Source organism: Vulpes vulpes, chromosome 2 (assembly GCF_048418805.1).
Source record: "Vulpes vulpes isolate BD-2025 chromosome 2, VulVul3, whole genome shotgun sequence".
Taxonomy (NCBI): domain Eukaryota; kingdom Metazoa; phylum Chordata; class Mammalia; order Carnivora; family Canidae; genus Vulpes; species Vulpes vulpes.
In genome coordinates, this window is record NC_132781.1 from 51821267 (window position 1) to 51845743 (window position 24477).

Consider the following 24477-nt stretch of genomic DNA (forward strand, 5'->3'; position numbering starts at 1 on the left):
CCAGTTGTGTACATCCTGGATCAGTGAGTCAGGGGACATGATGTGGAGGGTTAAAAAAAGAAGTTTCCAGAAAAAACGCACTCAGTGCTACTTCATAAAACTAAAAAAGCCAGCAAATACACCAATATATCATTCACAGGTTGAAAGCAAATGCAGTCCGTGGACTCAGAGGCAGCATGAAAGTGACTTGGGTTGGGCATCACTTTCTGCCTCCATCAGCACTTCCCTCCCTAAAAATATAAAAAGCTGGGGAACCTGGGTGGCTCAGCGGTTGAGGGTCTGCACTGGGCTCAGGTCGTGATCCTGGGGTCCGGCATCGAGTCCCGCATTGGGCTCTCCGCGGGGAGCCGGCTTCTCCCTCCGCCTCTCTGTCATGGGTAAGTAAAATCTTTAAAGAAATCTCAAAAACTGTACTTGGTGACTGTCGGTACAAAGACCAGTATGTTCACTAAGGTTTGACCCAACCTACACTGGCGCGGTTCCCCCCCAATCTCCCGAGACGCTAGTACTCGGGCGCGTGTGGGGTGGCAGGTCCCCGCCCAGCACTGCCGGCAGCGAGGAGCGCCGTGTTAGGGAGGCACCAGGTCAGTGTGAGCCCCCTGCCGTGAGGACGCCCTGCGGGGCCCGGGCAGCGAGGCCCGGGCAGCGAGGCCCGAGCAGCGAGGCCCGGGGGCTCTCCGAAGCCTCCCCGCAGACACGTGGCCGCGCACGACGCGCCGGCGGGAAGCGGCGGGGGCTCCCCCTGCGGGGCGGGGGGGGGGGGGCACGTGCGCAGAAGCGTCTAGAAACCCGGCGACCAACGGTCGCTCCGCCGTCCGTTCAGCGGCTTCAACGGACGGAGGGGGAGGGGCGCCCCAGCCTCAGCCCCGCCCCTTCTGGAATGTTCTCCCGCCCGCGGCCCCGCCGTCCGCTCAGTCTCCAGGGACTGGTCCTGCGGTGAGGCCGTCGCTGGCCGCCAGTGCTCGCCTGCGCCCGCCAGCGTCAGTCGGCCGGTCGGCAGCCGCCCTCCGAGCAGAGGCCGCTGGAGGCACCGCGCCGTCGGGGTCAGCGGCAGGCGGCGGCTCGGACGGGGCAGGCGGCGGCCTTCGCCGGACTTCGTGTATCCTTTTTCTGTAACGCGAGGGGTATCGTCTACCCCCACCTCAAAGTAGGCGCGGATTAAATATTATATCTTAGGTATTTAGAAATCAAAAAGCGGAAAAAAATTCTCGATTCGTAACACACCGTGCGGAAGCACCCGAGGCGTCGAAAAGAGAAGAAAAGTCACGGAACGGAAAAGACAGGAGGGTACGCGCCGGAGTCGCCGCGGGGTAGCCACATCCGGGTGCTGCCCTTACCAGGAGGTGGGCCTGGGCGGGGCCGCGCTCAGCGCTCCGCGGCCCACGCCCCCCCGTCCCCCCTCCACGGGCGCTCCCGATTGGCCGAGCCCGGCATCCCGGAAGTGACGTCCCACCCCGGCCTCCCGGCGGAGTCCGGGCGCCTCTTCCCACGTCCCGCCCCTCTTCGCACCAAAACAAGAAAGCGGCGGCCGGGGCGGGGCCTGCGCTTGGCGGACGCCGCGCGCCGGAGGTGGGGGGCGGGGCCTCCGCGCGCGGCGCCGCCGGGTTGGGTGGCCGGGTGGGGACGGAGGCTCCGGGGTGCTGTGCCGCACATCCGCCCTCGGCCGGCTGTTGAGCCGAGGCATGGAGGTGGGCTAAGCCGCCGACGCGAGGCCGAGCGGGGTGAGGAGAGCGGCGAGCTCGAGGCTGCGGGCCCGGCGGCCCTGAGCGCTCGCGCGGTCGGTGGGCGCGGGGCCGCGTGGAGTAACCGCCGCGGGGCCTCACGCGCCCGAGCGGCGGGTGGGGGAGGGGCGGCGCGAGCGGGGCCGCTTCCTCAGCAGGGCCGCTTCCTCAGCAGGGCCGCGGCCGGCGGCGGGAGCAGCCCGCGGGGCCGCCTGCAGCCGGGTCCCGGGACCCCCGGACCCCCGCCCCTCCCTCGCCGTCGTCTCCCCCGCGGCCTCGTGCGAGCTGCCTTCGGTCTGGCCACTGCGTAGTTTCTTTGAGGATGAGTCGGGGGCTCTCCGGAGACCGCGTCGGTGCTCGAGCCCCGGGGTCCTGCTCCCCGTTTCGGAGAGAGTGCTGGTCCCGGATGGCGCCCCCCCTTCCCCCTGAAGGTCCCGGGGCTGGAGGGGGCGGAGGGCGCGGTTGCCCGCCGCTCGCCGACCTGGGGTGTGGGCGAGGTGCCCAGCCGTCTGTGCGCGGGGACCCCTTCCCCGGGCCCGGGCGGGGGCGGATTGGCAGCATCTGCCTCCGCTCTGTAGGATTAACGAGAATGACGCTCACATGTTGTAGAGAAGCCACTTCGTCAGTTTCGTTTTGTTTTCTCTCTCATTTCAGAAATGTTATTTTGGGGCCAGACTTTGGGTATATAGGAGTGCAAATCCTCACCCGTTCACAAATAAGCCTAGGAGTCTCGACTGAGAGGATCACTTCTCTGTAGGCCATTAGCCCAGGTAATTACTTTCTAAAGAAACATTTAAGACGTTTTTCTGTCACTGAATGTGTGTCAGGCACTGGAGTAAAAATACACAGAACGGATCGCTGCCCCGACAGACTCAGAATTGGTGGGGAGGGAGCAAGTAGGTGGTGGGGGTGGGAGACGCAAACCAGCTCCAGCGCGGGCAGGGTCCTCCCAGGCGGAAGGGGGGTGGGGACGCCCAGGGACGCACTGCACACGGTAGCTCTCAGAGCTCTGTCAGAACCACCCGGACGTCGTTTTAAAATAGGGAACCTGAATTTTATGTCTCCTCTCCTTAAGCTCCTTTGCTAACTCCGGTGTGCATTTAGGGTTAAAAACGAGGCAGAGGGACACAGGGCAGATTCGGTTCTCAAGGCAGGAAGGAGCTTCTGTAAAGGGAGGGAAATGCCAAACACTATGAAGCATTTTAGGAAGAGCAAGTGAGGGAGGATGGCAGGAAATGCTGAAGCTGGTTAGGGAGGGCCTTCTGTGAGGAGGTCAAAAATCTGAATTTTATTCTCAAGCTGTGAGAATTGAAAGCTTAGTTTTCGCTTTACCCTTCAGCATTTTGGAGGGAGAATTCATTGGTGATGGATGAAACAAGAGCCAGAGACATTATTTAGGCTTCTGTAACGCACACAAATAGTGGAAATGTATTCTACTAAGGCGGTGGAAGTGTCACTGAGAGTGAAGTACAGATGTAATCAAGGGGATAGACTTGATGGAATTTATCAGTGTGGGGGCTCAGGGTGGAGACTGTACATGGGTAATTACCAGGTTACTGATTTGAAAACTGTAGAGATTAGTGATGTCATGAATATAGGGCACACAGGGCAAGTTAACAGATACAAGGGAGGGGTTTTATTCTGTTTTTGTCTTTGAGGTGCCTGTGAGGTGACTAGAAGTTAACTTCGTGCAGCTGGATATTGAATGTATCTGAGAGGCTAGGATATGCTTCAAAAGAGGCAAGTAATAAACGTTTGGGATTTGGTAATAGGTTATTAGGGACTTGGACTGCTTAGTTCAACATGCAGTGAAATGTAAAGGTGGAAGCCAGATTGCCAAGGAGCTGAGGCAGTGAATCTAGATTAGTTTTTTTCAAGAAGTTTAGCTGAGAAAGGTAGAGGGAAGTGATTGCTATTTGAAGTTTCTGGCCAGCTAATAATGAGAAATGGCCCCAGGGCACGTTGGTCCGTACTTCTGGCAAAGTGTCCTATTTTATTGACAGATTGGCTCCCTTCTTGATGCTCACAGTGTGGCTCTTCTGTAGTTTGAGGGTGGCTTAGTAATGGTTCCAAACAGTTAAAATCTGAAATGAACAAAACTGACTTTCAGAAGAACTAAGTTGTGCAAAAACTTACGTACTTTGTGGTCATCTACCTGCAGTTTTCCCTTAAAAAGAAAAATTTACATTATGTGCCTCATTTAGATTTTTTTGGGCTCACCTATCAGGCCAATGATGATTTTAGATTTGGGGATATAACCACCCATTTTTATGGCCTTTTGAGAGGAATCATGGAAACTTTTTTCTGCTGTTGACATGCTCTATCCTACATTTTGGGGTATGGGAGAAGGCTAGCTCTTTGAGTGAAATAAAAAGACTCTTTAATTTTCTTAATGGAAAGTTTTTTTGGCTAAGTGTTAATTTTATTTTGTTTTGTTTTTTAATGATTTTATTTACTTATTCATGAGAGACACAGAGAGAAACAGGCAGAGGAAGAAGCAGGCTCCATGAAGGGAGCCTGATGTGGGACTTGATCCCCGTACTCCAGGGTCATGCCCTGAGGAGAAGGCAGATGCTCAATCGCTGAGCCACCCAGGCGTTCCCAATTTTTTCAGTTTTGATTGACTGCACAAATCCTGCTTGATACAACAACCATTGAGAAATCTCCAAGGAGTTTCACTTTCTATTTTTAGATCTTCTAAGTTCACTCCCCACTTTGAATTAGATCACCAGAAAAAAAACAGTCTCTGCAGACTTTTAACTTCTAATATTGTGATATTGGTCTTTTAATGTAAGAAACTCTTTCTTTGAATAATTTTATATTATTCAAAACCATAATACCCATTTTGCTATTTGGTGTTCCCTAGTTGGCTGTACACTTGCCACAGGGTGGGCATTAGTAGAAAAAAATTGAATTAGAATTATTGTCAGGAAGGAGTAGGATTCTCCAGCTAAACTAGCCTACTTCTTAAAAAATTTTCAAGTGAGCAGTGTCTATCTCACGTTATTTTTGTTCCTGCATTTCGGGAAGCTCCTCATTTAGGACTTAGTGAAATAGTCTTCTAAATGAGTTTTGATTTGTCCTTTTTAATGTCCTGTTCTGTATGTTTTCTAAATGTCCCTTTTTGTATGTCCTCTTCAGCTTTAATGTTGAAAGCCACCCTGAGTTCTTTTAAGAACTTAGCATGAGAAAAACATACAATTAGTACTTAATAAATTTAAAAACCTCACATGACAGATGCATGTATTTGATTTTACTGAACGCATTTTTACATAATTCTTTAATCGATGTAAAAAAAAAAAAGAAAATTTTTTTTTAAATCAGCTTCTTTTAGGAACTGGCATTATGCCAAAAAAGCCTCAGCAGTGAAATAAAATTTGTATCAAGATGTCATTAATTTTCCATTAGCAGAGATTTTTGTACTCTTGAGCTTCAGGATAATGCATTTGACAACATCACACTGCTGTGTTTCTGTACCCAAATATTCAATGACTTGGTCATGTTTCTTACTTAACCTTTTAGTGTCTTTTCTCCCTCCCTGAAAGGAAATTTTTTAGACCTTTTTTTCCTACGAATTTCCTATGAATTTTTTTTCTTTTTTTTTTTTTCCCATGAATTTTAAACCACCAATACATTATATATCTTTTTAGGTACTTTATGCATATCTGTGCTTTCACATAAAAAGAGGTAGGACTGTTTTGTGTCCCACTAACCAGTTTTTGTCTCCTTGAGGATGATGTCACCACTGATGAGAAATGCCTGGGTTAGGTCCATCCAGTTATGAAATGGCCTTATTGTTGGTGGACACTTGGGTTTCTGACTTGTTTCCCATTAATTTGGCTGATATTTTACATTTGTTGGATAGTTAATTTGAGGTTAAATTTCTGTAGATCAGGCTTGTTGGATATTTTCCTGGCCTGATTCCAATAAATCATTTTCATAGGAAAGAACACTTGCTTAATTCCTCATAGGTGGCGTTTTCTTCCTTGTTGCAGACCGGCTCTTAATTGTATAGGTAAGGGTCACTTTGGCTTTGTCTGATGTTTTTCTCGATCATAGACTGGACATACGGGTTTTGGAGAAGCATCTCACAAAGTTGAAGTTCCTTCCTCAGTACATTATGTGAGGGGTTATCAACTCTGGGGTTGTGAGCCTTGATTACTTGGTTAAGTTTGTATTTGCCAGATGTCTCCACTGTAATGTGACAGTATCCCCCTTTCCATACTCCATTCTTTGACAATGAGTCACCAAGTCCACACTCAAGATGTACCTCTTGGAAGAGAGAGTATCTCTATGTATTACTTGGAATTCTTCTGTAAGGAAGGTTGCTCTCCCACCTTTATTTATTCATTCATTTATATTGGAATGGATTCATGTGTATCTATACTGTGGGGTATAATCCACAATTACATTGTTCGATTTTGTTGATCAGATTGTTTCAGTTTTGGTCATCCAGAGGTCTTTCAGGTTGGCTTCTATGTTCCTTTGACATGCCCACATCCTTTTGTATTTTGATTACTTTATATTTCGAGGCTCACCTTGTATTTTTGTTTAGCCATTATACACTGCTTACTAATTGCGAGCTTTGTATTTACTTTTATATGCATTTACTTAGGGATAAAAAGATTGCATCTTTTTTTATTACAGCTCATTAGAATTGGAGATCTCTTTGGATTTTGGCTTCCATCCTGTTTGCTAATCCACTCAGTGTCATGCTGTCTGTAGTTCTCATAAACCTGCCTCATTCGTGTATCTTTACTCAAATCTTTTGACACATTTGGTTCTTGGGATTTCCTCATTTCCTGGTACCTTCCTGTTACTTTGCTCTTTTTGACACTGCTAAGGTTTGGAAAATTACTTTATCTTAACCCTTTCACATGAGTTTGGTGGAGGCTCTGGTGGTATACAAACAAAAAATTGGAGACAGTCAAAAATTCTAAGTAACAAACTTAGTAGCAATAGATGATTAACATTTGTAGCTGTTACAGTTTACAGTGGGTTATGGGCAGCAGTTCATACACATATGTGCAGATTCTTGTATCCATACTTTTTTAAACCAGAGAAAGTTCCCTGAGTTTTTGTTACTGGTATGAATTAATACTTAAAGGTTTTTACTTTTTCACGGGTTTCTGGAAAACATGTCTTCTAGGAATGTAAAGGTTTCCTGAACTTTTGACTTGACTCCAGTATATCACTAGAACACCGTAATCATTGATAAGTCTCTGTCTCTATAATTTTCCATCAATACTTCCCAGTTTTGAGCTTTATCTGTAGTACAATTATGTATTGCATGATTTTTTTTACTAAGTGCTTTGCCTCATATTTTTTTACGTGTCAAAGGTAAAGTTTTTAAAAAAAGGGCTTAAATTTGAGTTTAGTCAGTCATTGATAAGCTGGCCTGCAGAACATTCTGGATATGGTGGAGTCACATGCTAAGTTGGAGACAACAGTCACACAGAAGATGCCTGAAGTATTATTTTTTTTTTAGTCTTTAGATGTTGTCTTTTCTGGATGCAGGTGCAGAATGAGCACATGTTGTTGGTGTACGCCAGGTGGCATTTCCACCGTTGACTTCCTGCAGCGGTATGCATCCAAGATCTACTCCAGTGAGTTTCAAACAGCTGATGAAGACCTCTGCTACTGCTTAGAGTGTGTGACTGAATACCACAAAGCAAGGGATGAGCTGCCATTCTTGCATGAGGTAATTTACATTTGATGGACAGTACTTTCCAGAGCTTGGTAATGATGAAGAGAAAAAACTGTGAACTCTTTTGGAAGCATTCAGGAAACAAGATTGACAGATGGAATTGAATTGAAACCTAAAGCAGAATTTTAGGATCACTCGCTTTTAGTCATTGTGATATAAAGCAATTTTATGACTTGATGTATGGGGTCTTTTTAGTTTATGTTTTTAAGTCTGTATATTTGACAGTGTTGCATTCATGTGTCTAAATGGCTTGGGTTGTTTTTTTATTGGTTGATTCTTTTTTCTCTTTTCATTTTTTAATGGATAAATGGTATAAACTTTTAAGGGCAAGTGTATTTGCTGGTCATGGTGACCAGAGTGAAACAAATTTAAAAATGTGGCTTTGAATATTTGTTTTATTACATGAAAAACACAATCAGACTGTAGAGATATGTACAGATATATAGGTAGGAGGAGAGGTTAATTATGAAATCTATCGAGAAATTTTCTGTATTTACAGTTTCCTAGTTACAAAGCTAACCAGTATCTTTATGCTGACGCTAATTTTTAAGGTAGGTACCTGTGGCTAGTCCATGGAAGTGAAGACAGAGAAGCTCCAACTTCTCATCCCCTCCTATCTTTTTGGGGGGAGTGGATGGTGGAGCTCATCTCAGGACTTGAACTTATGACCCTGAGATTTAGACCCGTGATCAAGAGTTCGATGCTTAACCAGTTGAGCCACCAGGTGCCCTATCATTCCCTTTTTAATAGTTGATAAGGGATATTGAGATACTTATAGCAAAACTCTGCAAGAGCAGTGTTTACACACCTCATGCTGCATGTAGTCATGTATCATAAGAGTGGCCTTGTTTTAGTGACTGTTTCTTCAGATAAATCTAATGTGATATCTACTGCTTCTTTAAACTGTATTTTTGTACTCAGGTTTCTAAAAAGATCATGACATCCAGTATTTTGTTGATAGTAAGATATAAAACATACAACTGATTCTTCTTTTTCTGTAGGTTTTATGGGAATTAGAAACTTTACGTCTCATAAATCACTTTGAAAAATCCATGAAGGCAGAAATTGAAGACGATGATGAATTGTACATAGTAGACAATAATGGAGAGGCACAGCTGTTTGACTTTACTGGCCAAGACTTTGAAAATAAGCTTCGAGTTCCTCTTCTTGAAATACTGAAATATCCTTATCTGCTTTTACATGAGCGTGTTAGTGAGTATCATGGGTGTTAAACAAGTTTTATTAGTCTTTTTTTTTTTTTTTTTTTTTTTTTTAAAGATTTCACCTATTTATTCATGAGAGACACACACACACAGAGAGGCAGAGACACAGGCAGAAGGAGAAGCAGGCTTCATGCAGGGAGCCCAATGTGGGACTCGATCCCGAGACTCTAGGATCATGTCCTGGGCGGAAGGCAGGTATAAACCGCTGAGCCACCCAGGGAGCCCTTTTTATTAGTCTTATTTTAAGAATTGTAAGAAGTTTTATCTATATTGAAAATTTGCTTGTTAAACATAAAGTTTTAGGATATTAATTAGGATATTTAATAGTTTTTCCCAATATTTAGTATGGAAGTTTCAAACATACAGAAAATTGAATGATATGGTGAATGCCATATATTCAGCACATAGATTCTATAGTTGCTAACATCTTGCCATATTTTCTTTATCACACATTTACTTATTTATCCTTCAGTTAATTTTCATTCTTGTAATTTGTCTGTAGCAGAGTTTTTCAACGTTGGCACTAATTGGTATTTTGGACTGGGTACTTGGTTGTGGGGGCTGTGCTGTCTGTTATAGGATGTTAGTGGTATCGCTGGCCTCTTTTCCACTAGGTGCCAGTAGCACTCTGCTCTTCCCCCTACCTGGATTGTGACAACCAAACTGTCTCCACATATTGCCAGGTGTCCCTTCAGCATTGAGGGGGCAGGAGTGGAGAGAGGCAAAAATATCCATGGTTGGGAACTACAGGTCTGTAGTAATTTCCACTAATTAACTGCAGTATGGCATATTACAGCTGCCTAGATTTGGGTCATTTACATTAGCATTTCTTAACATGAATCTCACAAAAGTAAAGATATTTTTGTGATCCTTTTCCCCCCCCCCACAAATAGCAATACCTTTAAGTTCTCTAGTATGTAGTCCATATTCAGATGTTCCTCATAGTTGCAAAATGAGGTTTTTGGCAGGTTTGCCTAAATAAGAATCCAATCAGGGACCCATATATTACATGGGTTCATATTTTGTATATCTCTTTATTTTTTTTTTATTTTTTTTTTATTTTTTAAAGAATTTTATTTTATTTTATTTATGATAGTCACAGAGAGAGAGAGAGAGGCAGAGACACAGGCAGAGGGAGGAGAAGCAGGCTCCATGCACCGGGAGCCCGACGTGGGATTCGATCCCGGGTCTCCAGGATCGCGCCCTGGGCCAAAGGAAGGCGCCAAACCGCTGCGCCACCCAGGGATCCCCTGTATATCTCTTTAAATCCAAAACCGTCAACTTGTACACATACTCTCTCTTTCTTTCTTCCTTTCTTTCTTTCTTTCTTTCTTTCTTTCTTTCTTTCTTTCTCTCTCTCTCTCTCTCTTTCTTTCTTTCTTTCTCCTTCCTTCCTTCCTTCCTTCCTTCCTTCCTTCCTTCCTTCCTTCCTTCCTTCTTTTTTTAAAATATTTTATTTATTCATGAGAAAGGCAGAGACACAGGAAGAAGGAGAAGCAGGCTCCCTGCAAGGAGCCCGGTGTGGGACTTGATCCTGGACCCCAGAATCACACCTTGAGCCAAAGGCAGACGCTCAACCACTGAGCCACCCAGGCGTTCCTTTTTTTCTTTTATTTGCCATAACCTTGACTTATTGAGACCATATAGTTACCCTGTAGGATAATGCACTTTCTGGATTTTTCAGATTGCTTCCTTGTGATGTTAATTTCTTTGTTCTTTGTATTTTCAGTAAACTGAAAAGATCTTAAAAGTCTTGGTTAGGTACGTCAATTGTTTCTAAATAAGTTCTAAATAATTAGGTTCTAAAATTCTAACAAGTCAGTTTCCAAGCATTTATTGATGGATACTGTATCCAAGAAAAATACAGGAATGATAATTTTTCACCAAACAAACACACCTATGTAGCCAGCACCCAAACCAACCATTAATAGGATCCAAGTGCTTCCTTCATGCTTTTCCAATCATTACCACTGTTCCCCAAAGCTGTCCTCTATCACTAACAATGCTCTTAGAAGTTTGAGAAATTAAAGATAAGGTAAATGTAGGACATTTCTCAAAGATTAGTGTGAAGATTTCCGTAAAGCAACAGAAACAGAACAATGCAAGCCTGGATAGACTTGTGAGATGGTGTTGAGTCCAGAAATGAACTAATCATATTTGGGAAGCTTGTTTGATGACGGTAGCTTTTCCAAGCATTGGAGAAAGTGGAGTAGTCAATAAATGAGGGTAGGACAAAAAAAGCCATTTTGGGGAAAAGCTCACTTTATCACGCTGGTACCAAATAAAGCCCATGTGGATCAAAATGCAAAATACTAATGGACTAGACTTATAACCATACTTCTAAAAAGATACCCTTTGGATATAATTATGCCAAGTGTAAAGAAAAATGTATATATCAGGAAAGAATAGTTCATAGGAGCACACTGTGATCAATTACGCTTAGCTTAGTCTTTCAGATAGGTAAATATTGTTATGCAATGGGCATTTTTAATGCCTCATTAAAAAAAAAAAAAAAAGTTTATTTATAGAACAACCAAAGGAAAAAAGAGTCCCTAGATTTAGGGACTCTTGATAAGCTGATAATATTTATATCTTATATCTACTGTCTTATATTTTCTATTTAGGTGAACTGTGTGTTGAAGCACTTTGTCGGATGGAACAAGCTAATTGCTCCTTTCAGGTTTTTGACAAACATCCAGGCATCTATCTGTTTTTGGTCCATCCCAATGAAATGGTGAGTATGAGTGGTAGGCAATGAAAGGACATAGATTTTGCACATAGCTCGCTATAATAGAGAGTTTGGGGTATATTTTGTTTAAAATATTAAACTGTTAAAAATGTATAATCATAGCTCTCAAAAGGTAAATGTTTCTGTGGACCAGCAATGGAGCAGAAACAGAAAGTGACCAGTGGTGGAAACCTGTAGGCCTAGGTGGCTGTAGGTAGCTGGGGATATAGTTTGTCAGGCTAATAGGAATACAGTCAAGGCCTGTGCTCAACATAAAGGTGAGAGACTCCCCTGCCTGTGCAAGAAAGTTGCAGAAAGTATAGCCAGGAGCCCTCTGGGTCTGGCCTTGTACAGCTATATAGAAGCAGGTCCAGCTGAGCACCCAGGACCTGGGCCCTGCACTCACGGGCTTCCAGACTGATTCTGCAGTGTCCCTTAAGTGACCATTGGTTTGGAGTTCTGAGCTGCTGGTGTTAAAGTGCTGAATGAAGTACTTGAGAGAGAAGAATTCAGATGTTATTGGGAATATATAAAATTGATCGAATACTGTGATAAAGTTTATTTAAAAAAGAAACCCACTAAGATCAAGGAAAGTGAATCAATCAGTAACTTGGACTAGGTAGTATCAATGTGATAGGGTTGGCAGGCAAGAAGATGAAAGATGCGAAAGTATGCATGCTAGGTTTTCAACTGGTTAGGGCAAAGCTAGATAGTGACTTATTTCAAATGATGGATTTATTTTTAAAATGCTTTAAAAGAAATTGGAAAAAAAATAGTTCATACATGTAAACAGGTTTAAACATATCAATATTTAATGTAAGAAGGCTGAAGTTGTCAGTTAAAAGACAAGACTGAATTACAAAAGAAAATCCATATCTTTATTTCTAAGAAAAGCACACCTAAAACATAGGGTACAAAAAGGTTGATGTAAGAGATGGAAAAACAATAGGCAAATACCTAAACAAAGCAGTGAAGCTATTGTAATATCAAATAAAACAGACATTTAGACAAGGATGGATAAGGTTACTTACTACATAGGAACAAAATTTAGTTCATCAAGGCCATATAGCATTTTAAAATAATATGCTAATTAAAATAGCCTCAAAAGACGCAGTTATTGGTAGAACTACAAGAAAGGATAGTAGATTTGTTATTATAAAAGATTTCCATGTCCTTTTTTTCAGTATTGAAATCAGTAGACAAAACAAAAACAAAAACAAAAAAACCCCAGCAAGAAAGGGAATATGCATATACACTAGTTTACAAACATAGCTTAATAGATATATATGTGAGCTGGGCATTTAACCATTTTTTCCAATATATGTTGAACATGATAAAAGTGATCACATAGCCCTGATAAATGTTTTTTTTTTCTTTTTTTAAGATTTTATTTATTCATAGAGACACACACAGAGAGAGAGAGAGAGAGGCAGAGACACAGGCAGAGGGAGAAGCAGGCTCCATGCAGGGACCCCGATGTGGGACTTAATCCCCAGACTCCAGGATCATGCCCTGAGCTCAAGGCAGGCACCAAACCGCTGAGCCATCCACGGATCCCCAAGATAAATGTTTCAACACATTTCAAGGACTGCCATGATCTCTGATCATAACACAGTTTATATAGAAGTTAATGAAAAGATGAATGAGTTTCCACATTTTGAAATTAACACATACTAAAAAAGAAATCATCAAGACTTTAAGAATATCTAGAACTGAATCATAATGAAGATGCTACATAAAAAAATTATAGGATGTAGCAGAAGAGGTGCTTTCAGGGAAATTTATATCTTTAATTATGGAAAAGAAGAAAGCTTCCAAATTAATAAGCTGATTATTCATAATAGATTATCCTGCTTTTATGTATGTACTCCAGAAAAAGAATACTCTTAAATTTATTCTATGAAGCCATTATGATACTTATAATAAAAACAAAACACCTAACACATTAAGAGTAAATTATGGTCATTAACGTAGATACAAAAAATTCTAAACAAAATACTAGAAAATTTGGAAATAGAATTTCACCTTAGTAACAAGTTAAAAAATCCATGTTGATTGGATACAGAAAAACCATTTGATAAAATTCAATGCCCATTCAGATTAAAAATGCTTATCAGATCAGAATGGAAGGGAATTCTAAGATACCTAAAGAAAACATCCAAATTTAACTTTTAGCGAATCATTCCCTTTATTATTATTATTATTTTTTTTTTTAAATAAAAGAGACACAGGCAGAGGGAGAAGTAGGCTCCCTAGAGGGAGCCCAATGTGGGACTCAATCCCGGGATCAGAATCTAAGCCGAAGGGAGACAGTCAACCACTGAGCCACCCAGGCATCCCGTGAAGCATTCCCTTTAAAATCAAAAGTAAAAAAATAAAATAAAATAAAATAAAAAATCAAATCAAATCAAAAGTAGACAAGGGTGTTCACTATCACCACTTTTTGTAGTGTTGGCTTTTTGTCGATGCAGTTAAAAAAAAAAAAATCGAGAAAATGAAATTAAGAGGCATTAGAATTTGAAAGGAAGAAATAAAATCCTGTAATTTGCAACAGTAAGATCATTTACAGGGATCCCTGGGTGGCGCAGCGGTTTAGCGCTTGCCTTTGGCCCAGGGTGCGATCCTGGAGACCCGGGATCGAATCCCCCATCAGGCTCCCGGTGCATGGAGCCTGCTTCTCCCTCTGCCTGTGTCTCTGCCTCTCTCTCTCTCTCTCTCTGTGTGACCATCATAAATAATAAATAAAAAATAATAAAATAAAAAAAAAAAGATCATTTACATAGGAAACCTTGAAGAATCTACAAATTTTGAGAAATAGGTGTTTGTTTAATAAGGTAACTAGATAAAAGATTTTTTTTTTTTAAGATTTCTTTATTCATGAGAGTCACAGAAAGAGAGAGAGGCAGACACAGGCAGAGGGAGAAGCAGGCTTCATGCAGGGAGGCTGATGTGGGACTCGATCCCAGGACTCCAGGATCACACCCTGGGCCAAAGGCTGATACCAAACTGCTGAGCCACCCAGGGATCCCCAAAAGATGTATTTATAGAAGTCAGTAGTCTTTCTCTACACAGCCAGCCAAAAATTAACAAAGATAAGTTTCCATTTATTACAGATTGACAAAATATTAAATACCCAAGCATAAATCTAACAGATATAAAACTTCCACAGGAAAAATCACAGAACTTAATTAACAAATGAAAGGAAACCTATATAAGAAAGACCCTGTGTTCATGGATACGAAGGTTTAGGGGGATCCCTGGATGGCTCAGTGGTTTAGCGCCTGCCTTTGGCCCAGGGCGCGATCCTGGAGTCCTGGGATCGAGTCCCACGTTGGGCTCCTGGCATGGAGCCTGGTTCTCACTCCTCCTGTGTCTCTGCCTCTCTCTCTCGCTCTATCATAAGTAAATAAATCTTAAAAAAAAAAAAAGGTTTAGTAACAAAGATCTGTCCATTTGCTCCAGATCTATAGATTCAGTGTTTTAAATAAATTACAGCAGAGTTCTTGATGTAATATATTAAGATGGTTCTTTTTTTTTTTTTTTCCTTTTTTATTAAGATGGTTCTAAAACATGTATATAGAAGAGGAAGGATCCAAAGTTGCCAGGTTGTTTCTGAAGACTAGGGAGACTTACTATGGAACTATGGTAATTGAGACCGTGTGATATTAGTGTGTAGACAGACACTTTGGCCAATGGAGTAGAATAAAGACTCAGATTCACTGATACTTAGATCTTTGGTATTTGATAGAGATGATGCATAAGATCAATGGGAAAAAGGAGTGGAAATGGAAATATACAAAGATATCTCTATGGGGAGAATCATATATATACATTCACACACACAGACATACACATAAACATTTTTTTAAAAGATTTTTGTTTATTAATTTATTCATGAGACAGAGAGGCAGAGGGAGAAGGAGGCTCCTTGTAGGGAGCCCAATGTGGGACTCCATCCCAGACCCGGGATCACACCCTGAGCCAAAGGCAGATGCTCAACTGCTGAGCTACCCAGCTGTCCTGAGAATCATATATTTGAATCATATACTTAAATCATCATGTATTTAAAAACTCTAAATGGATTAAATGGCAAAAATAAAATGGCAAAAATCTTGGCAGAAAATACACATATATGTCATTTAGATCTTAGGGCAAGATCATTGGTAATGAAAGGAAGGCTGATAAATGTAACTATATCAAAATTAAGAACTTTTATCAAAAGACATCTTAAAGTGAAAAGACAAGTTAAAAATTGGGAGAAGCTATAAATAACACCAAAACCCCAGAAAGAAAAATGGAAGAAGACCTGAACAGGCATTTTCCTGGAAGAGAAAGCACCTGTGGCCAATAGACACATGAAGGAAAATTTAACATTAATAACAAGGAAATAGTAAAACCACAGTGTATATTCTGTGGTATGTGCGAGTTTGATGCTACTAGTATTAGGATGTGGATCTGTAGGACCTCGTTATTGCTGGTAGAAGTGTAAATCAGGGCAACCACTTTGGAGAGTAGTTTAGCTTCATCTAAATTTGAACATTCATATGTCCTGTGATGCAGTAGTCTCATTACTGAGTGTATATGTAAGAGAGAGATACTCTTGAACATTTGTAACAGGAGGCATATATAAGACATTTCATAGCACACTACTCAGAATTCACAAAACTTTCAAACAGCTGGGATGCCTGGTGGTGGAGGATCCATAAGTAAACTGAAATACCTTAACACAGAATGTCATGTAGCAATCTAAACCATCAACTTGAAACAATAGGTGAATCCTGGTAATATAATATTAAGGGAAATAAAGTCTCTAAAGATTACTTATAGGAGGAAACCCTTTTTATAAAGTTAAAAATAAAACATTTATTTAGGAATATAGCTAGATGCCATAACTTATATTTCAGAAAACAAGCAAGGAGGATGAGGAACATGTTATTCGAGATGACGGTTACCTCAGGTTGGAAGGGGCAGGAAGATAGGGGGATGGGCCCCATATAATTAGATGCATGTTATGGTAAATAGGGCCTTAGTTTTGTATTGGATGATGAGTTTATGGATGCATGTTGGATTAGTAATAAAATTTAAATGTGGGCTATGATGCATGGACCAAAGATGAAAGTGTGTCATAAATGAAAGATTATAGTCTTAATTTTGAGGTCTTCTTCCCTAACCCTCATCCAAAAAAGATGTCAGCAAAAGACTTCAATTTCTGACAGTCTATTGTCTCTATAAATTGAAAAAAAGTGCTCCTTAGATATGCCAGATAAAATATGACAGGTTTTATATGCTTGTCCAAGAAGGCAAGAGTATAATGGACAGGGAACTGGAACCCAGAGTAGAGGTGGACAGTGAAGCCACAGCCACCCAGAGATGCATTAGCCAAAGTTGGTAAAACCTAAAAGTGTGGGTTTAACAGATGTATAGTGAGGCATTGGGATAGGGAGCTAGAGGCTCTACCATAAAACAGACTTTTGATGAGCCACACCTTCAGTCAAAAGGATAGTGGAAAATAATTCCGGGTGACAGAAATATGCCTGTCTCTGAAATCCGGGTGGGGAAAAAAAGGCTTCCATGAAAATTTTTAACCAAAGCCCTCTCTTCATAAGAGAAGTTCCTGTTTGCATAATACTTGCAGAAACCATTAGCAGCTCTTTCCAGAGAGACACATCATCAGCTGAGTCCTTGCCAGTTTCCCACAGATATATCCCAACTAATGGTGCCAAAATTAAAACAACAAAACTACTGTGCATGAGTGGTAATAAAAATAAGCAAGTGTACCCAAAGAATTCCTTTATTAGAATGAGCAGATACAGAATATCAAGTGCTTCAATAGGAGAGAGACTTAAAACCCATTATCAAAAGATCCAGGAGTATTTTTTAAGGATTAATTAAAATATGTAAAAATGAAACCAATTAAACACTTGGATTGAGTGGCTAGTTAAGTGTGGCTAAAGAGAGAATTCATGAATTTGAAAGGTGAATAGGTTACTTAGCCAACAGACAAAGGGATGGAGGGGGGAAAGCTGAAAAGGGCAGGATACAGTGGGAAGGTCTAATCTAGTTCACTCTGTTGGGAACAATATAGAGGCGATAGTGGTGTGTTACTTTTCAAAGCCAGTGAAAGACCAATAAGCCTGCACAGAGCTCCTGAGGTGGAAAGATAAAAGAAAAACCCACACCAACTCACACTATAGTAATACTTGAGGACACTGAAGACAGAGAAGTCTTAAAGGAGCCAGGGAAAAGATCGCCTACAGGTGAGCTACAGTTAGCTTCTCAGTACAAGAGTAAAACTGGAATGATAGTGGAGACTGTATCTTCCCTGTGCCGAAGAATGGTAGCTGTCGGATCTGGAACCAAGTGCACAAGAGAGAAGGGGAAATAAAGACCTTTCAAACTAGCTGGGGTGCTTTGCCACCAGCAGTCTCTGTGCAGAGTTAATGTCAAGCCTTTTCATGTCATTTGGACAATCCCAAGAATTCCATGACATGCTGCTTGTTTGGTTATGGGTTTTTCATGACAGTAAATATTTAGGTCCACTCTATTTCGGATGCACTATTGTATAGTTTCTGGATGCCAGCTCATTTAAACCTTACAGCAACTCTAAGGCAGGTCATGCCCACATTTCATAGATGAGGAAACCAAATCAGACTTGTCTAGTCACACAGGCTTGTGTGTGGTGGTCTGGGTGTATATATGGGCAGCTGAACTCCAGAACTACTAGCTTTGGTTTTGTAACTGTTTGGAAATACCCTCACACTTTGAGAAAATTGTCAGAAAATAAAAACAGTAGAAAATATTATGTTTAATCTTAGGCCATAATCACTAATTATTAGTGTTTCACTCCATTCAGTTTATCATTTACTTTCAAGTGAGACAGCTTTTTTTCCTGAACCATTTGTTTTTTTTTTTAAAGATTTATTCATGAGAGACACAGAGAGAGGCAGAGACATAAGCAGAGGGAAAAGCAGGCTCTCGCAGGAGCCTGATGGGGAACTCGATCCCAGATCCTGGGATCATGACCTGAGCTGAAGCAGCTGCCCAACCACTGAACCACCCAGGCATCCCTTTCCTGAACCATTTGAAAGTTGCTTGCATCCATCAGTGTGCTTTACCCCTAAATACTTGCTGTGTATATCTGAAGAAGAGGCTCTTTTCTTTCTGTAACTACAGTGTTGTTACAAGCTTCAGGGAATTGAACACTGATCTAGTAATGTCCATCTTCATTTGTACTTTGTGCCCTAGCATTCTTCGTAGCTCTGATGTCCAGTCCAGGATCAGTTTTTATACTGGACCGTTTCCTTAGCCTTTGTCTTTGATGACATTTCTAAAGAGCATAGTCATCCCTGCCCCCACCCCCTTTTAAAAAATAGAATGCTCCTCATTTTGGGGTTGACTAATATTTCCTAGTCTTTAGAGTCAGGTTATGCATTCCCAATTGGGATATTCCATAAAAGTGATATTAGGTCCTTCTCAGAGTTGTCCTATATAGGTGCATGCCGTATCATTTGCCCATTGTGGTTACGTTAATTTTGATCAGCTAGTCAAGATGTTGTCTTGTTTCTTCACTGTGTAATCTCTTTTTCTTAGATACTGGAGATCACAGAACTGTCCTCCTCATCATAGTTTTCTCCTAAATTTAGTGTTACCTGATGCTTTTGCCTGAACTAGTTTTTCTAAGATTATAAAATAATTTTCCAGTCCCAGCACTCTACCCCTTTGCCAGTTAGCACTTGACATTGATTTTACTATAATCAAGAGCCTTTTGCCTTTTTCTCATTTATTTACCTATTTATTACAGTGTAGACTCATGAATTCCTTTGTATTTTTCTAAAAGCTTAAAATTCATTACTTACGATCATATCCATTAGCTCTGTGTTTTTCAAACTTTTTTTACCATAACCTATAATAAAAAATGTTTTTCTTTGGGTATGCATGTAAATATGCGTATGTAATGCAAACATTTCCTAGAATAATTCTCCATGCAGGATGCATGCTGAAATTTATCTGTATTTTCTTTATTTGATTATTTTTTGTTTTCTTTATTTAGTTTTAAAAGATGGGTTATGATTACTAAATTTAATCCATAGCCCACAAGAAAGTTTTATACGATTAATTACTGTCGAGAAGAGTATGCATGCACATGCATGGGGCTGGAGGGAGCAGAGGGAGAGGAATAGATATTTTTTTTTAAAGATTTTATTTATTCATGAGAGACAGAGAGAGAGAGAGAGGCAGAGTCACAGGCAGAGGGAGAAGCAGGCTCCATGCAGGGAGCCCAACATGGGACTTGATCTGGATCTCCAGGATCAGGCCCTGGGCTCAAGGCGGCACTAAACCTCTGAGCCACTCAGGCTGCCCAGGAAGAGAGAATCTTTTTTTTTTTTTTTAATTTTCATTTATATATTCATGAGAGACAGAGAGAGAGAGACAGAGACACAGGCAGAGGGAGAAGCAGGCTCCATGCAGGAAGCCCGATGTGGGACTTGATCCTGGGACTGCAGGACCACGCCCTGAGCCAAAGGCAGATGCTCAACCACTGAGCCACTCAGGAAGAGAGAATCTTAAGCAGGCTCCATGCTGAGCTTAGAGCCCCACTCGGGGCTCCATCTCATGATCCTGAGATCATGACCTGAACCGAAACCAAGAGTCGGGCACTTAACTGACTATACCACACAGGAGCCTCTAGCCCATGAGAAATTTAATATCACTTCCCTATGTTATATTGACATTTAGAAATGACTTGATTTCTTTTGAGGCTCCATTTCCTCTCCCCCTTTTAACTTTCTATTATGGAAAATTATAAACCTACAAGAGTAGAATGGTATAATGAAACCCCATACATCCCATCACTGAGTTTTAGGAATTATGAATACATGGTCAGTATTCTGTTCCTTTTTGAATTACTTAGAGCAAATCTTAGACAGTAGAGCATTTCATCCATAAAATACTAAGTATCACCATCATACCTAAAATAATTCCTTAATATATATCTAATCAATGTTTAAATTAATAGAAGTGACTTATATCCTAAATGTATTTTTAGGGTTAGTTCAAATCTGGATAAAATAGGGCCCAACCATTGCATTATTAGTATCGCAGGTCTTTTAAAGTCTATAGAGAATCCTGTATTTTTAATTAGGTTCTTACTGCTTGTAGACCATTGTTTGTTGAATGAAGTAGTGAACATGTTATGCCTTTAGGTTCGGCGTTGGGCTATCCTCACTGCCAGAAATTTGGGAAAAGTGGACAGAGATGATTATTATGACTTGCAGGAGGTTTTGACTTGCCTTTTTAAAGTCATCGAGTTGGGGCTTTTGGAAAGTCCAGACATTTATACTTCTTCTGTCCTTGAGAAGGGTAAACTGATTCTTCTGCCCTCACACATGTATGATACCACCAACTACAAAAACTATTGGTTAGGTAAGTATTGTTCCTCCACAAATATATCTAGCATTTTTCCATAATTCTTAATGAGTATTCCACAAAGGATGTAATTTCTTTGTGATCTGATCAAGGATTTCATAGTTCCCAATTCTTGTTCTGTTGTTAAATTGACTTAGCCATTACACATATTGTTTTTAAACATTATTTATCCTAGAAGCCATCTTCATAAGAGGTGCATGTTTGGGTATGGCAAATCTCCTATGTAAAGCAGTATTACGTATAACAAAATCTTAGTATAGCAGTTTATTTTAGGGGCTTGATACATTTTAAAGAGATTTTCCCATCTATAAAGTATTTCCTTGATTGAAAGAAGTATTAGCTTGGTTTTCAACAAGTTCTATACTGATTCAACAATGTTCTACCCTACTTCGCTGCTTCTGAGTCTTATAGTCATGGGCCTTTGGCAGTGATTGGTACTCAAAATATGGTGATCTTAAAATTAAAGGCATCTTAGATTTGAGGAGATAGAAATTTTGTGGCAGTCACCTTAGAAATTGTTTTCTAACCAAGTTTGTACCATTTTCTCTCTTGATTTTCAAATCAGTTTAAAGTCCTGTTACTTGGGAGCAGTTGTGTATGAATATCTAAGACTTAAATGTTTGAGGAGTTGGATACTGGTTTGCTTCATTTTACCGCCTTGTTACTCTTTTGCCAACTGAACCAGAGAAATCATGAAAGCAGTGTTATTTAATCAAGTTCAGAAAACTGTAAATGAAAAAAAAAAAAAGAAAGAAAGAAAACTGTAAATGATCTTACAGGTATTTGCATGTTGCTGACCATTCTGGAGGAGCAGGCCATGGACTCACTGTTGCTCGGCTCAGACAAACAGAATGATTTTATGCAATCAATACTTCACACCATGGAGAGGCAAGCAGATGGTAATAACTTTTATTTGCTAACTACTTCTTGAATACTGTAAAATGCTAGTGTCATTTTAAGAATTTGGGAGTACAATGTGGAGAAAAGAAGTATGAACATTTGTTTGGTTAAGTCACAGATTCAGATTTTTAAGTTGGAAGGGACCTTTAGAGTTTAATTTCAATACCTTACCTTCATAAAGGAGGAGACAAGCCCAGGGAAGTTAATTTAAACTGTTTCATGTTTTTTTTTTTTTTTTTTTTTTTTTTTTTTTTAAACTGTTTCATGTTGAAATGGCCAGTTAGTGGTAGAATCAAGACTAGCAGATAAATTTCTAATGACATGGTAGTCAAAATTGTAGAGAAATCCTCCCCTGTTCCAGTGTCTTCCTTTTTCTTCATTTAACTTTGGTTCTCTAGGGTTCCACTGTCCAGCACTATTAGCCAACTCTGGCTATTTAAACTTAAGTTAATTTTAAGTTAAATAAAGAATTCAGTTTTGCAGTCCCACGAGCTATACTTTGAGTACTCAGTAGCCACATGTACCTGGTGGCTACTGTATTGACCAGTGTGGATAAAGAATATTTCCATCAGCACAGGAAGGACTCTTGGACAGTGCTATTTAGGTAGTCTAGAAAATAGGGTGTAAAACTTGTAGTAATGTTTATTATCATACCTTAACTTTCTTGTGCTCATGGTTGTATCAGGCTGATCAGGGAGGATCTGTACTGAATATTTCTAATCTTGATGAAATGAACAAAGGTCAAGGATGACACATCCTGTGAAAACATAATATCATTTCTCCCCCACATTCACTTCTCTTTAGACAACTCCAGCGTAGATATAAACTTATCTGTGCAAGATTCTAAAAGAACTGTGTAAATGTTAATCTTTTTGATTGCATTTATTTTCTTGTTAGATTAATCTTGAAGCTATTAGTAATTTGTTGTCCAGCATTTACTACATTAATAGTTCGTTTCTTTTTGGCTTGCCCCTACAATACTGTCTTTTCCTTTAATCCAGCTCCCCTAACATTCCTCGAGATGAAAGTTCTCTCTTTAAGAAGCCTTTCATAATGGTCTTCACCTAACTGATGACTTTGTTCCTTACTTGAGAGCTTACTAGGCCTAAGATACTGTGTCGGTTGTAGCAGAGAATAAGAGAGTGTATGAGAAAGTCTACACAAATGCCTATGGTAAAGATAGTAGAGTTTAAGACCCTTGAAGGAAATAAAGCAGAAAATTCTGCAGTGACCAGATAACCTATCATCAGGAACTGAGTGAGTGAGAGCACCTGTGTCAGAAGAGTGCTAGAGAAGAGTGACCAGGGAACGTTTGATGTAGTAGGAGCATATGAGCTGGGCTTGAAGGATGGATAGGATTCTGAGAGGTGTTGGCTAATAGTGAAGACATTCTGGTTCTGACTTGGGAAAAAAGCCAGCTATTTTTGCTATAACATAGAGTGCTATGATTGGAGTATGAAAAATAAAGCTGGAAAGAAATAGAAGAATAGGATGTTCTCTAAGTGGATGACTGAGGACTTTGAATTTTCTTGGAAGACATTAAGGAACAATTGAAGGCCTTTGAGTAGGGCAGTATTTTACTACTGCATACCTGATAGAGAAGAGGGAAAGGACTGGAGGGGAGTAATGGAAATTCTGACCAATTGGATGAAAAGTACATAGCAAAGCCAAATTGAGATATAGATGGATGAAATGTGTGTGTATCTGCCTAGCCTAATATTAGCTAAGGGCTTCAGTCCTTTACAGCAGCCAGATGGGATACATCATTCAGATCATGTTAAACCAGAATTTCTGGTATCATGGGCTTTTATTCAGTAGGAAGGGTTGTTTCAGGTAAAGCAAAGAGGGTAGGGGAAGTGAGTTTACCTACAGTATCTCAATTTGTTCCCCATTAAAACATTTCTTAGAGTTGTATAGTATCAAATGAAAAAAATGCAAAAATAGCTGTGAAGCTTACCAGGTTTTTAAAACCTGTGGTTGGCAGCACTTTAAAGTACTTGCTGCTTTGCTTTCAGTTTTATTGCTACCCAGATAAAGAATGCTTCATTCTCAGTATGTTTTAATATCTTTTTCTAATCGCTTTGTGTAATCCAGCAATTATTTCATTGTATTTCAGATGATAGTGTGGATCCTTTCTGGCCAGCGTTACACTGTTTCATGGTGATTCTGGATCGCCTTGGATCTAAGGTCTGGGGTCAACGTATTGATCCTATTGAGGCATTTCAAACCATTATCAACAATGTGAGCTACAATAGAGAGATCCAAAATATACGGAACAGCTCTGTAAGGTTAGTTCAGTTAATGCATCAGGATTTTAAAAAATAATCCCAATGAGGAAATCTGTTGTAATTGACTTAACAATAGGGTTTTTTTGCTTTTCTTCTTCATTTCAGTAATTTCTATTTATTCTTACTCTTTAAGGACCAAGTTAGAGCCGGAGTCATATTCGGATGATATGGTGACTTGCAGCCAGATTGTATACAACTATAATCCTGAAAAGACCAAAAAGGTATAAAACATTTTGAAAATTCAGATGACCCTGTATTGCCTTTATTATTGTGTAATTGATGTTATAGATAGTTAATTACTGATGTTATGATAACATTGTTGTACTGAATCCATTGCTGCATAGGGGCTTTCTGATTGAACAGATGTATTGTGCATGGGGAAAATGGACTCTCGGTACAGGGTGCACACTTTGGAAGATTAAGGGCAGTTAGGACGGGTGGAAAGGTTGCAGGATGGAGGAGATAAGTAACATGACTAGAGTCA

General features: G+C 40.5%; 1 protein-coding gene across 10 annotated transcripts in view; it reads left to right on the forward strand.

Annotated features, from left to right (window-relative positions):
• The first annotated feature begins 870 nt into the window (after nt 1–870).
• Nucleotides 871–24477, forward strand: part of SETX (senataxin) — an 81512-nt gene continuing 57905 nt past the window's right edge. For 4 of the 10 annotated variants that reach the window (XR_011999800.1, XR_011999801.1, XM_072748285.1 and 1 more), the window contains exons 1-10: nt 1566–1721; nt 2376–2491; nt 3380–3461; nt 7239–7422; nt 8430–8640; nt 11276–11385; nt 20583–20802; nt 21585–21704; nt 23822–23993; nt 24127–24214. Coding sequence is in view for 8 of the 10 variants with exons in the window: in XM_072748285.1 (XP_072604386.1) it covers nt 3448–3461; nt 7239–7422; nt 8430–8640; nt 11276–11385; nt 20583–20802; nt 21585–21704; nt 23822–23993; nt 24127–24214 (1119 nt within the window). In the remaining 2 variants the exon portion in view is untranslated. Of the gene's footprint in view, nt 1288–1562; nt 1722–2375; nt 2492–3379; nt 3462–7238; nt 7423–8429; nt 8641–11275; nt 11386–20582; nt 20803–21584; nt 21705–23821; nt 23994–24126; nt 24215–24477 lie in introns of those variants that run through there. The other 6 variants (XM_072748287.1, XM_072748286.1, XM_026009552.2 and 3 more) reach the window with 6 other exon arrangements.